Source organism: Hippocampus comes, unplaced genomic scaffold, assembly GCF_001891065.2.
Source record: "Hippocampus comes isolate QL1 unplaced genomic scaffold, H_comes_QL1_v1.1 scaffold36, whole genome shotgun sequence".
Lineage (NCBI taxonomy): Eukaryota > Metazoa > Chordata > Actinopteri > Syngnathiformes > Syngnathidae > Hippocampus > Hippocampus comes.
The window spans coordinates 102835-117560 of NW_017805695.1; the positions used below are offsets into that span (position 1 = coordinate 102835).

Sequence of the window (14726 nt, forward strand, 5' to 3'; positions counted from 1 at the left end):
TGTGATTTAACTTATCATGGGTTCTTTTTAGAATGTAACCCCGCGATAAACGAGAGATTACTGTATGTACATTTGCCAGTCAAATGTAAATGAAAGATGATGTAAAATAGCTGATAAATCCAACATTGGTTTGAACAAATAATGACAAACTAATCTATTCAGCATTAGTAAATGCAACATGTTTGAAATACGTAAGAACTAATGGATGTATGTAATATGAATTTCTCCAATGGATTGAAAATACTTAGAAAGAAGTCCACACACTTCCTGACCTATTTAAATGACATACATAATGTTTTTGTATTGAGGTATGTCAAACCAATGCCTTTCAAATATTTAACTTCATCTTTAGATTTTTTTAAGCTGTGATTTTATGTTTTTTGCAGTTAAAAGTTAAACTATGTCTGCTTTTGAAACAACGATTAGTCATACATATTTAAAAATAGAGCTCATACATGAAACAACAATAGCCAATAGCATCCGTGCATCTAATTTATTTTGGTAGGTTAATGATCACGATCATTAAACCCAGCACCAAATTAACTTTTTAGAGGTAATTTAGTTTTTCGAGTCGGATTAGGCGGATTTTTTGAACCACTGCGACATATGTTTTACTGTGCAAAATTTTCTCCACAGGAGCCAGATAAGGTGGCTCGGGTATCTGGTTAGGATGCCTCTTTCACGCCTCCCTGGTGAGGTATTCTGGGCATGTCCCACTGGGAGCAGGCTCTCGGGATGACCCAGGACATGCTGGAGAGATTATGTCTCCCGACTGGCCTGGAAACACCTTGGCATCGCCCGGGATGAGCTGGAAGAAGTGGCTGGGGAGAGGGAAGTCTGGACTTTCCTGCTAAAGATGTTTGTCACGCACCCCAACCCCGGATCAGCGGTTGAGAATAGATGGATGGATGGACTGCTTAATGGATAGGTGTGGGAATGGTACGTTTTAATAATTTTGTATTTTGTATTTTTTATTTGTATTTTCATACTCAGAAATGTTTGGGGCAAATTCATAACATTTACAGTACGTATTTCAATTTCATTTATAACATTTCCACTCATTTGAATGACTTAAATGTAACAGAAAGGGACCAATATATTTATTGTGGTGTGCAGTAATCCCTCACTATAACACGGTTCATCTTTCACAACTTCACTGTTTGTAGGATTTTTTTCTCCTGCTTTTTTTTTTTTTTTTTTTAACAGTGCAATGGTGTTCTATATCCTGATTGGCTAAGGGACTGTGACTAATGCCAACAGTCTCCACGCTTCATCGCTGTACAGCTCGCCAAATTTTTACCATGACAAAACCCACGATGTTGACGAAACGTTCGGTACAGTATTTCTAAAAACAATCTGTTTGTAAGAAAACATTTATATTTTTGTTTTTATTAAATGCTTGGGCCTGAAAAAACATTTGATCTTTAGTTTCATTTAATACATTATTGTATTGTATATGTAATACAGCAATTATACATAAAATGAAGATGACTGTGATTTAACTTATCATGGGTTCTTTTTAGAATGTAACCCCGCGATAAACGAGAGATTACTGTATGTACATTTGCCAGTCAAATGTAAATGAAAGATGATGTAAAATAGCTGATAAATCCAACATTGGTTTGAACAAATAATGACAAACTAATCTATTCAGCATTAGTAAATGCAACATGTTTGAAATACGTAAGAACTAATGGATGTATGTAATATGAATTTCTCCAATGGATTGAAAATACTTAGAAAGAAGTCCACACACTTCCTGACCTATTTAAATGACATACATAATGTTTTTGTATTGAGGTATGTCAAACCAATGCCTTTCAAATATTTAACTTCATCTTTAGATTTTTTTAAGCTGTGATTTTATGTTTTTTGCAGTTAAAAGTTAAACTATGTCTGCTTTTGAAACAACGATTAGTCATACATATTTAAAAATAGAGCTCATACATGAAACAACAATAGCCAATAGCATCCGTGCATCTAATTTATTTTGGTAGGTTAATGATCACGATCATTAAACCCAGCACCAAATTAACTTTTTAGAGGTAATTTAGTTTTTCGAGTCGGATTAGGCGGATTTTTTGAACCACTGCGACATATGTTTTACTGTGCAAAATTTTATGACTTGACTTAACGACTTGCTTGAAATTTGGTGGCAACGTGACTTGACTTGCTTGACTTTTTTTCCACAGTGACTTGGGATTTGCTGGTAACATACAGTTGTTACTTAGTACATGAAACTGTTTATTTCCCAACAGTATTATCAGACAAATGATCTTGGCGCTCATCCTTCCATCATGCATTAAATAAAAATGTTGGAAACAGTGGGAGCACTGTTGTCATTTTTGTTCATCTCTTTTTTGGAAAAATAGTTGCTAGAGAGGTCGGAAAAGTCACAAAATATAGCAACAAAGTATCTAAGTTAGCAACTCCACAGAGTTGTAGCTCTTGTACTTGCGTCCGCATGTTTGCACATTAAACAAAAACACAACTTTCAAAATAGAAGCAACATTTATTTTACGATTTACTTTGAGGTCATGCTCTCTGTGAGGGTCTGTCAAAAACTGTGGGTGGGCTGTATTTGGTCCTTGGGTCGTATTTTGTCCAGTATGTCTAAAGGAAAAGTCAAGCCCAAGCTTTTCTTTGCAATCACCAAATATGTTCTACACATCCACAATTGTCTGAAGACTGTGTTGTTATCAATATTATGTTTGTGGAATATAAATCAAACAGACTTCTTCCACCTGTTTTTATGCATCTCAAGGAGCTGCCATTTTGCCTTGTACTGCCACTTGTTGTTGACTGAAAATGACATCAAAATGCTTCATGACTCAGGTAACGGTTCACATGTCTTCTGGGTTAGGTCATGTGACATTTGCAAGGTGACCCCTGATGCACTGTGGTGGCATCTTCAGTCAATAGCAACTGGCAATACAAGGCAAAATGGCTTTTTGCTAAATTCATATTTCACAAATGTAATATTAATCAGAATATCGTGTATAGACTTGTGTGGCTGCTTACAACATATTGTCATGAAAATGTTTGACTTCCAAAACGGAAAGCAATTTAATTAATTCTAACCACTGTGTTTAAATACATTTTGGTTCGGTAGCACAATGGTCAACATGCTAGCACGTCCACCTCACAGTACAGAGGTCATGGGTTCAATTCTGGGTCCTGGCCTTCCTATATGGAGTTTGCATGTTGTCCCCCTGCCTGTGTGAGTTTTCTCTGGGTACTTCTTTTTCCTCCCACATTCCCAAAATGTGCATGGTAGGTTAATGGAGCACTCTATATTATGTGAATGGTTGTTTGTCTCTGTGTGCCCTGCGACTGGCTGGCAACCAGTTCAGGGTGTACCCCGCCTTCTGCCCGAAGTCTGCTGGGAGAGGCTCCAGCACGCCTGCGACCCTCATGAGGATAAGATTAAAAAATTGATGGATGGATACATTTTGGTTACCACAGCATGCCATTGTTTAAACTATATTTTTGTTATTTCGTTTTAACTGTTTCCATTTAAATTAAGTTTTAAAATTCATAGATTTGTGCTGATTTTAAGTCATCATTTTATGTAATCCAAATCAGTACATTCTAAAAAGTGTATCTTTTAAATAAAACTAAATAGACGAGGATTCATTGAGTGTTACTGCACTGACAAAACATTTGCATGCACACAGGTTAGAAAACCCAAAATAAATTTGGGATTAAAAGAAAAACAAGCCATTTGTACGACATAAAGGCCTTCAGTGATGAGAGATGAACAAACAGAAACATTGAATGCCAAGTCACTCACTACTTGCACCGTCATCGCTGCTAAGGCACAGCCACCTCCACTTTTGCTCACACCAGCCCCCACTGGTGGCCTTACCCTGCATAAAAACACAGTTGAACGTGGGACGCAGAGTCCAACAGAGCGTGATTTCAGACATGTCGCTGCCATCACGGACATGAATAAAAATGCAAACGCTATGATCACACAGTTGTGTCCTCTTGTGTGCTACTGATTCTGTCTTAATTCTGATTGCTGACTCCTTTCATCAAGCTCAGTATTTTGAGCTGTCGATCGACGCCCCCCCCCCATCAAACAGCTCGCAAAGGCCAATTCCAATATTTGGCTGATTTAATGATGAAAATCTGTTTATTTAACAGGTCGTGAGGGGCAGTTTCGCCCATACAGATGAAGTGCCCCGTCTATTTAAGTTGCCAAATCATTCAATCAAGCCTAATCAATGGTCTTGTCTACACGACAAGAGCGTAAATTTACAGATAAATGATGGGTCTTATGCAGAAACAAAATACATTCGCAGTATTTGCTTCAGGTGCCAGGACTTCATCCTAATTAATTTGGGGGAGTTCCTCTCAGACGACAAGCATCGAAGACTTGACGCGTCCCGTTTCTCGTTGCATATAAAAGGTATGATCATAGCACGTTATTTATAAGGCTGTTAGTTTCTTCTCTCCAAATACATTTACAAATGAAAGGAGGAGTCTCTTAAAAAACGACAATCGTTTGTAATCCTTTTAATGTCTGACACTTTGCTCTGTCAATACACAAAATCGAGCATTTCGGCATCCCGAACCTGGAGAAGAGATGGAGGGTGCATTGCTTCGAAATGCGAAATTGGGGGTGTCCTTATTAGAGTTTATTATGGGGATGGAGACTGTGATGGTGTTCGCACAGACTTGGGGTCGGCATCGGCAGCCCGTGACACCCAACCAGTCCTTTTCTTTTTTTCAAAAGTTGGGTATTTCTCTCAGGTAAAGAGATTTTTTTTTTTTTTAATCAAAGGGGGTGGGAGGGGATGGCGAGTAGGGTGTGGGGGTGTCCGCTTTTGTTCTGCAGAAAAAGGGGGCTTGTTCTTTGCAGATCAGCCTGACATTTTAACCAGGAGTACAGCGCCAAGTGAGACGCTTGACAGCGGTGTGGGATGGAAGTAGACAGTGCGGAGAAGGAGCGTCCCGTGTGCAGTTCTCCCACAGCCGAGTGGATCAGGGTTCCCGAACCTCTCCGAAACCAGTGACGAGACCGAGCAAGAGCAGGATCACCCACACCTGGACGTCCGGAGGACCACGGGGATTGCAGGCGGAGAGGGGGTGGGGGGAGTCTGACATTAGGGATGAATTTCTAAGACTCCCGGTTTAAAAAAAAAATAGATAATGAAAATAGATTAACTAAACCACGCAGTGCCCTTTTCAACAATTCAACGCTCAGATCAGCTTCTGCAAGTACACTTAAGAGTTTTACCTTCATTCTAATTCAAACGACCAGTTGAAGTCATTCATCAACTTTAACCGTATGGTGTGCTCAGAGGAGCAGCAGCGGACTGTCCGTTTGACATTGATGTGGTCAAAAACAAGTCTGCCGTGTGTCCGTGAGCCCTTACCACGACATCTGAGTTTTGGATTTTTATTAAATCATTTGGAGCTTGATTTCCCTCAAGAACCGCTGGACTGAAATTACTGAAAAGTATAATCTTTGAATTTCCTAAGAAGAGCTTTTCGCCTCCATCCAACATGCGACCCGCATCGAGATGCAGCTACGTGTGAGGACCTGTTCTTTTTCCAGTTTTTTTTTCGCATCCATTTTCCAAATCGCCTTCTAAATCTGATTTGTGGCATTTCCTCCCCGCTTTACAGGTTCATACACATGTTCGCATTCTTCTTCTACGCTCAGGTAAGTTGTACGTATATTTTATTTTGGCCTATTAAGAATATTCGTTCGGGGACTTAATTTTAGAATAAACCATCTGTGAAGCGCAGCCAACTAGGACTGGGAAATGATGTGAAAAGACTGATGGCCCCCGCGGCAGATTGGGCGGCCCGCCGGGTCACATAGCGAACCCTGGCACACATCGACGGGACGCGCTTGTCTCGTGAAAAATGTCGTGGGGTTTTGCTTCCTCTGAGAACAATGTTGCCCTCATTCCACCACAGCAGACTGTGACAGGTGGAGACGAAAAATAGCTAAAAGGGATCAAATAATAGGCATAAAATGTTTGAAATTGTTTTACACAACCGCCTGTGGTTTGCGGGGGGAAGATCTGTTGAAGCCGTTTTAACGAAGCAAAACTCATGTAATTAGTTTAAAAGAGGGAGAGAAAGAGAAGTACATTTTGTTTGATATAATTAAAATGTTCTCCGTCCTGTAGGTCGTTAACAAGTTACACCGCCGGATTTTGTTTGACGCTTTATAGCTTTCGGATTACATTTATAAAGTACATGTACTTTTGTACACGTACTGATTGTGATGACATCTAATTTCTGACAGGTAACCAATCAGTCCCCGCCTAATTTCACGCAGCATGTAAGCGCGCAGAGCAAAGTGACAGACCGCGTGAGCCGCAGGTTGATCCGGATCTACCAGCTGTACAGTCGAACCAGTGGAAAGCATGTGCAGGTCCTGCCCAACAAGAAGATCAACGCCATGGCTGAAGACGGAGATCTGCACGGTAAGGTCCACGTCTGTATGTAACGGCATCCCATCCCATCTCCCCTCATTTATGTTGGAGAAATTAAAATTTGATTTGAATTATTTCCAAAGAAACTAATTGAAAATGTTTATTATTTTTTTAATTAATTATAGCCAATTGAAATGATTGAAAATGTAATACATCGCTTTGCCTTGCTGAAATAGAATACATGCACAATGAACATTTTGAGTTTAGTTTTTGGCACATAATTAATATATCCACACAGAATATATCGGTGCAAAATAGAATATCATCATCATCATACATAATTTCTCATTTCTTGGCTGTCCGTCTTTTCTATAGCATCATATTCTTCAGTTCCATTCAGTTTTTCTATTCTTTATTAAAAGAACAAAACACACACACACACACACACACACACACACACAGAAAATTAGCCTAATAAAAAATCAAATGTTGCACTTTCCATTTTAATTATCTAGTTAGTTTGAATTTATCTCTGAAATCTGCAAGTAAAATACCAGCAAGATACAGCTTTTCGGTAGCTCACACACATTCACTTTCTGTTATTTATTGAGCTACACATGTATGTTTTGTTAATTTCACAAATAATTAAACAGCAACTGACAATTTTAGACAAAAGTGACAATTTTCAGTCATATTCTGCACCATTTGGACAAGTATGGGTTTCGGAGGATATGAACATGAAGCACTTTGACTGTGGCTGGTGCTGGACATTCTCCAGAGATTCTGGAAGTCTGGAAGAGCCATTAAAGTCTTACATGCATCAACTTCCCAAAAATTTCCCAAAAATCTACATTGGAATTGTCGTAAGTGGACTCTCACAGCACTTCGCCACCGTTTTTGTTGTTTTGGGGTAGCCTCGTTTACTAACGATGAATATGATTTATTAAATTTATTAAAATTATCTATCCCCTCTTTATTTATTTATTGCAGGGAAGGAGAATTGTGTGGTGTGTGGCCTGCACAAATTAATTGGATTAGGGAAATGATAGGCAAAAAGAACTGCAGGTGGAGGAGGGTGGTGGAGATCTCCTTAATAGATTTGTATTCTGTTCAACTGTGCTGTTCAAGTCATGCTCCAGTTGCTCCCCCAGTAACCATCATGGAACAGAGCGACAGTATTTTCAAGAAAACATGGATTTATTCACATGTTGTACAGTTACGATGATGCAATTCTTGTTCGCATAACATGTGTGTAGAGAATTAAAAATGGCAGGCCAACATAACTATTTCTCTGCAAATTCACTCAGCCTCATAAATCTCGGCCTTTTTTTTCCATCTTGCTGAAAAGCAATCCAGACGAGGGAAAGCCCATAATTCCTTACCATTATAGTATTTTTCGGGACTATAGAGATAAATGTGAAGCTTCATGTGAGAGGCCAATGCGGATTTATTTGAAAATAAATGTTTGATGGGGACGATGGGCCTGCCTCCTTAACTTTCAAAGACTCAAAAGACACCTGGTTATATCATTTTGAAAGAATTTCGGGACACATAAATCCATGGGAATCATTCCACAAGTTTTTGTGTTGTATGTGTAGACAGAGTGGAAAAAGAAATACTTGGAAAGGCTTTTCTGGATCCGATCTCCATATACGCATACATTGACATCAGTCAATCATGCAAGTTCAGAGGAAGTGGATAAAAATAGAGTTGAAAGCGTTGTATATCTTCACTAATTTCTCCCTACATGTGTCAAGAGACCTCTGTTTGCTAATGGCAATGTTTTTATTCTCTGTCAGCCAAGCTAATTGTGGAGACAGACACATTTGGAAGCCGTGTGCGTATCAAGGGAGCCGAGACTGGCCTCTACATTTGCATGACCAAGAGAGGAAAGCTCATTGGCAAGGTGAGAAGATGTATTGTTTGTTGTTGGATCTGGGGGATGTGAGCTAAATCAATGGGATTCGTGGACAATAATAAAATGTCCAATTTTAATTGTATTGTTTTTTTACATATTATGTTAATGCATTGTATCATAAAATTTGAAGGTGCAAGATAATAAGAGACATCTGAATACCCAACAGTGAATTAACACATCTAACGGCAATATATTTGGAAAGAGAGGTCATGAGACAATGAAAAACAGTAATCAGATTATATGGATGGAAGTAACATTCTAAGAATAATTTCACCCTTTCATGCATTGGCGCAGATGGTATGGTGGTTGGGGGGCATGTCCCCACCACCCCTGGCCCTCATTGTCAAGGTGACCGAACAATAGTCCCCAAATCCCCCAACTTTTGCCCCATAAGAATGTATGGATATCCACTAAGATATGTGGCCATACACTTGAGCCTTACAGGACAGCAAGTTTTGAGCTCCAAAGTATTTCTGTTGAAAAATGGCTTTGCTTCAACTTTTAAGCAAAATTCTCTGGCCAGATATGTAGACCGGTGACTTTAAACTAAAACTCAGTCATGCTGCTGAATGAAGTACTCCAAAAGTGAGTGAGCAACCATTCAAAAAGGAGCATAACACTTAAGTCAATTCTATACGCATCTTTCTTGCACACTTTTAAGGCGTGACGATTTTCCCACCTCGGTTTCCAACACACCCACCTGTGTAACCGGTGAATACTCGCGCAGCCACCGAACAGGTGTGATCCATGGAAATCTAAGGATGCTTGCAAGTCTTGGATAGTGGAGTTTTCCTGAGACTAGTGAGCCATTGGGAATACACAGAAACTTGAAATGTGAAAGTGAGTTGTGTATCGAATGCAGAAGTTATATACTGATCGTCCCCAATGACGTGCCCGGCTCATCTCATGGGCTACTTTGAGGGAGCGTGTATCTCAGAATTCTATATTTAATCAATACAATAAAAGTAATTTAATCAGTGGGAATGTGTCCATGACTGAATATATATTTGGAGCTGTTCCATTGCTGAAAAGCAAGGGAGCCTGTTGGACATGCGAGTGCGGCACTTTTATGGATTTCACGACTGGCCTATGTCAAATCAAGACAAATGATTCCAAATCTAACTCCCCATTGCTACCGTTAGAATGACTGCAAGTGTGAGCTCCCACCTCCAGAGATCCCTCCAAGCTGCCAGCGCGAGTTAAGAGCCGCTTGGTCATGTGGCTGTTACACAGCCGGGTACGCGGAAGCAGTTCACTGAATTAAAACGTGCAAAATGTATCACCCTTAAGAGGCACTAGTCCTCAGTAGAGCCTCCTGAGCGTGCAAGAGGAAAGTTTCTGGGAGAGGTCAGGCGCCCCTGGATTTACAGGGGACTCCCTCATTTAATTCTTGCTCCACCCAGGGTGCGTATATTTCATGAAGGGACTTAACTGACGCAAGTCGATGGGAAAATATGCACAGCCCCAAGAGTGCGCAGCAGTGGGCCTTTACTGACTTAAGCACCCGGGAGAATATACCCCCAAAATAGGTGGATGAACACATCTGCTACTTCTATCAGGGAATAATTAACATCTTACATTACCAACAAAAAACAAATTCTTACTTCTTACGATTTGCATAGAGCTGCTCGGCATGATGGCAATTCCTGCATCCAATTCCCACTAAGCTCATGTTTTGAGTGCACATGAACGTGCTCTGTGTGCACAAAAACATGTCAAAGTGGATTCTTTCTTTAGTTATTTTTTTTCCCATGTGCTTCGTGCTACCCACTCGCTTGCTCGCAATCATACCTTAACTCACTGTTGCCATGACCGTAGACATAGTAGCCGGCATGAAAATAGATGTAGACGATGTGGCTTGTTGAGCAGCATACGCGTAGGTAACACTAGATGGAGCCTGGACTTGGAGAAAGAATTAGAGTAGAGTGCACAGTGGCAATCATCTTGAAGCGTGAGTCGCACAATGGTCCTTGGGCCTGAGGACACCACAAAAAAAAATCATAGCTTGCTGAAAATGTTTTTTGGGTCAAAAATATTAATTTAAATGGAAAAAGTAAGCTGAAAAAAGGGCAGAAGTTAAGTGCATGAGACCCACATGTATCCAATATTATTAACCCTTTGATGCACCCTGTTACCCGATAACATGATAAGCTGTCCACTGTAGTAACCGCTGTCCCTGAAATGGTTAAATACAATAGATTATATACTAAAACGTATGAAAATATTATGTTTTATATAGTGCATGATATGTATATATATATATATATATATATATATACCTTACACCCGACCCTTCTAAAAAGGAATTATTAATATAAATACCGTACAAAACAATACAATATGGCACAGTAGACCGTATAAAAAAAAAAAAAAACGAGCAAGTACCACTGATTGAATCAATTTCCAATTTCAAGTACATGGCACTGAAAGTCAACTTCGTAATTGTAATAATAAATTGCATTTTCGAAGCTTGGTCCCTGTCCCCCCAGTTCCAGAATCCCATCTGCGCCCCTGCTTTCATCCCCTCCCTTCCCTGCACACACATAAACACACTGCCGTCTCTTCCCGCCCACCTAGCACCCTGCCTCGTATACCATCTGCCCATAGCTCAATTACAGCATGTCCCAGCCCCATGAGCATTCACGTTATAAAAAAAAAACAAAAAAACAAACAAACAAACAAAAAGACGCAGCAGAAAGAGCATTTTGGATGTACTTGTTCAGAAGATCTCGTCAGACCTATTTTTTGAGCAGAACAGTGAGCCACTGTGCGACCACAGCTAGCTGTGTCACATGATATGAATAAGCAGTGATACTATTTAATTTTATCAACTAATTAAGAATGAAAATGCACCCAACCTTTGTCCGTACTGTGATTTATCAGTTGGGAGCTGAACAAGTCAGTTTCCAACCACCCCAATTTGTAATGTATGTAACATATGCTGTACAGGAGGGCAAGATGGCTGTGAGTTAGCATGCGTCACAGAGTGTGCGTGCAAGTGACAAGCAGTTAATATTTTGTTTTTACTCTGATTGTGGGTTTTGCAGAAAAATGGACAAGGCCGTGATTGTATCTTCACTGAGATTGTGTTGGAGAACAACTACACCGCCCTGAGGAATGCCCGGTATGAGGGATGGTATATGGCCTTCACCCGTCGAGGACGTCCACGAAAAGGCTCGCGGACACGGCAGCACCAGCGTGAGGTCCATTTTATGAAGAGACTGCCAAGGGGTCAGCAGCCTGCACATCCCAGCCACCACCGACCATTTGACTTCATTCACTACCCCTTCAACCAAAGGACTAAACGTACGCAGTTCTCATCTGAGCGCTGAGGAACAGAAGTTGGAAAAAGGTGGTGAGGCAGAAGAGAAACAAACAGACTGGTAGTTTCATCAGCCGTAGATTCAGCGCTCTCTTCTGCGTCTCTTAACTGAGCAATATTCTCAATGTGTCGGTGCTGAATTATTTTTTCGGAGAGGAAGACTGTAAATAGACAAAAATAAGAACTCTATTTTTCTACATCAGATTTCTAAATCCGGACTGTAAAATTAAAAAAAAAAAAAAAAGGAAACAGGATTTTTTTTTCTTTTAGATGCGCAGAATTCCTTGACTTATTGGTAGTGGAGTGATATTTTTTATTTTTTTATGACTGTTTTACTATTAAGGTCTTTTGTCTCCTCTTGCCTGCTGCTTCAAGGAAATTTAAACAGATTGATCATCGCCAGAATCTCATTTTTCAACAGAGGAATTCATTAACTAATGACAATGTTCATGTGGTAGCAGTGGCAGATCGTCTTCTTTCCAGACTACCTATCATGAGGGGAATATGTTTTGATGACACAATTCAAACCTTTTGTAGAATCTGGTGGATTATCGCAGGTATTTCTGTGTACTGACTATAGAGTTGTTACGGTCAAAAGATGTAAAGGTGTAAAGAAACCCCAGACATACTCATGACTCACTTCAAACTTTCTTTGTCACCCTTGTATGTCTTGTTTTTATACATATAAAAGATATATTTTATTTGGTATGTAAAATAGTTTTAAGGATGAAATATTTATTTAAATGTGTGCGACCTGTCTTTATTCAGATACAGAAAACTTTATTTATCTCCATGGGGCAATTTCTAAGTTCACTTAGGGCATTTTAATGCTATATAGATAGATAGATAGATAGATAGATAGATAGATAGATAGATAGATAGATAGATAGATAGATATATTGCACGAGAAACTCGAGAAATACCAAGGGCTCAAAGAGGAGCTGGAGAGAACCTGGAAGGTAAAGGTGGCAGTCGTGCCTGTGGTGGTCGGAGCACTTGGGGCAGTGACCCCCCAAACTAGATGAGTGGTTGCAACAGATCCCGGGAACAACATCGGACATCTCAGTCCAGAAATGTGCAGTGCTGGGAACAGCAAGGATACTGCGCAGAACCCTCAAGCTTCCTGGCCTCTGGTAGAGGACCCGAGCTGAATGGGGGACGGACACCACCCGAGGGGTGAGACGAGGATTTTTAATACAAGATTACTACCCTTAGATATGGTGCAACATGAATATAATAAATGTTTATCTGAAATAATATACAAATTTCACACCTTTTCCAACTCTGAATTTCAACCAATTTGGAGTTTTTTTGTTTGTTTTTTAATTACTGCAATACAGTTTGCATGTTCTCCCTGTGCCTGGTTACTCCAGTTTCCTCCCACATTCCAAAAGCATTCAATCAGTCTCACTTTCACAAAAAGTATTTAAAAAATAAAATAAAATAAATCAGGTCATATTTAACCTCCGGTGACGTGTGACTGCGTCACCGAAAGCTGCTAGCGCTCAGCAGTCTGCAGTTGCAGCTTGTGATCAGAGGTGTTGCGCTATATCTTTTATTGTTATCATTATCCTCATTCAGAGTTTGTTTTGTACAATTCACCGAGGGGACGGGCGAAGAATGGGAATCTGGAGGACCGAGAGAAGCATTTTAAAACGGTACGCGTGAGCTACGATTGTTAACAGGCTGCCTAAGTGCGTCGCATGCCTCAGCATCAGGCTGTTGCTCATCATGGCATGCGTGAGTACGTGCGTGCGTGCGTATGCGCGCGTGTGCGGTAACGGGTCGATCGCGGCAGGTTGGTTGATCGAGAAGTCGATCTTCGGTCAAAAAAGTTTGGGCACCCCTGCTCTACATTGTCCCTAGGTGTGATTGTGAATGAGAATGATTGTTTGTCTGAGTGCCCTGTGATTGGCTGACAACCAGCCCAGGGTGGCCCCTGCCTACAGTCCGGTAGACGGCTGGGATGGGCTGTTGTGAGGATAAAGCAATCAACTTGCATGATCCTTGCTAACATCTGTATCTGTACCGAAATATGAAATTGTCATGTGTAATAAATAACGTTGAGATTTTGCAGTAGTTTCTTACCCTGTATACACTCACTTGAACAATAATCAAACTACGTATTAGAATTGAGCGATTTCAAAACTGGTAATCCATCAATCTGTTGTGTACAAGTAGTAATGCGATGAGAATTTTAAACGTTTATTTGGTTTCATTGCCATAATGGCCCACAGAGAGAAGGCTTAATTCCAAAGAGGCCCACGACAAAAATGAGTTTGATACCCCTGCTTTAGTAGTTGAAAGTTCGTTGTACCAGATTTTCTGACGCTTTTCTTCCTCTGGGTTTTTTTTTTGTTTGTTTTGTTTTCTTCACATTCATCTTGCACTGACGCCTTTTTATTGAGCAGAGGAAATACTCTTGCCTTTCGTATCACCCCAGATGAAACCTGACCAGGGAAAAGCTAACAAGGAGGGTATTCTTAGTCTGATGTGAACAAGGATAACAAGGTCATTTGAAGTCATGAGGATCCCCCTCCCCTTCCTTTTCAGTAGATACCAGCATGTCAGTGTCAGGGCACTTTGCTGTCGTCAGGATGATACTGCCATGTTTATTTATAGGCTTTAGCTCACGCCATGTTCTGAGACACTCTATATCTCTGTTGTTAATCTTTCATACACTCCGTTTTTACACCCTCAGGTTTACCTGATTGATTAATCACAGCATGTAGAAAAACATGCGTGAATGCGGGTATATAACTGACTGAAAAAGAGTGTGACAGGAGATGACATTGAAATGTATTGATATTTCTTCTGTCACCATCAACATCAAATAAGTTATACATTTGAATGGTAACTACACAACCAATCCACCTTAGAATCATTAATTGGTGTTGATATGCTGTTGATTTGTGGACAGTGGGTTAATTTCTCTTTGATGAGTAGTGTGTTTGTGTTTGTTTGCCAGCAGGAGATCAAATAGCTCATGCAGAGCTGATTGAAAGTTTGTTGCTTGCCATTTAGTCCACCCTTGCATTCCGTCACATTGGGATGGAGACAGATTCGGTGCTTCAGTGATGTTCATCGG

General features: G+C 40.2%; 1 protein-coding gene across 2 annotated transcripts; it reads left to right on the top strand.

Annotated features, from left to right (window-relative positions):
* Positions 1-4512: 4512 nt before the first annotated feature.
* Positions 4513-11882, top strand: fgf8a (fibroblast growth factor 8a). 2 transcript variants are annotated; one of them, XM_019881875.1, is made up of 5 exons: positions 4513-5543; positions 5638-5674; positions 6302-6449; positions 8198-8304; positions 11364-11882. In XM_019881875.1, exons 1-5 carry the CDS (start codon positions 5515-5517, stop codon positions 11646-11648), a joined length of 606 nt encoding a protein of 201 aa, XP_019737434.1. In that variant the 5' UTR covers positions 4513-5514; the 3' UTR covers positions 11649-11882. The 2 variants fall into 2 exon arrangements, with proteins under 2 accessions (XP_019737434.1, XP_019737433.1); XM_019881874.1 differs by having other exon boundaries at positions 4515-5543; positions 6269-6449.
* Positions 11883-14726: the final 2844 nt, after the last annotated feature.

Bases quoted from the DNA above. Each gene is read 5' to 3' on its own strand.
- fgf8a (XM_019881874.1), top strand. From the start codon at position 5,515: ATGCGACCCGCATCGAGATGCAGCTACGT. The intron at 6,450-8,197 runs GTAAGGTCCACG...ATTCTCTGTCAG, and splicing joins TGAAGACGGAGATCTGCACG to CCAAGCTAATTGTGGAGACA. The intron at 8,305-11,363 runs GTGAGAAGATGT...TGGGTTTTGCAG, and splicing joins GAGGAAAGCTCATTGGCAAG to AAAAATGGACAAGGCCGTGA.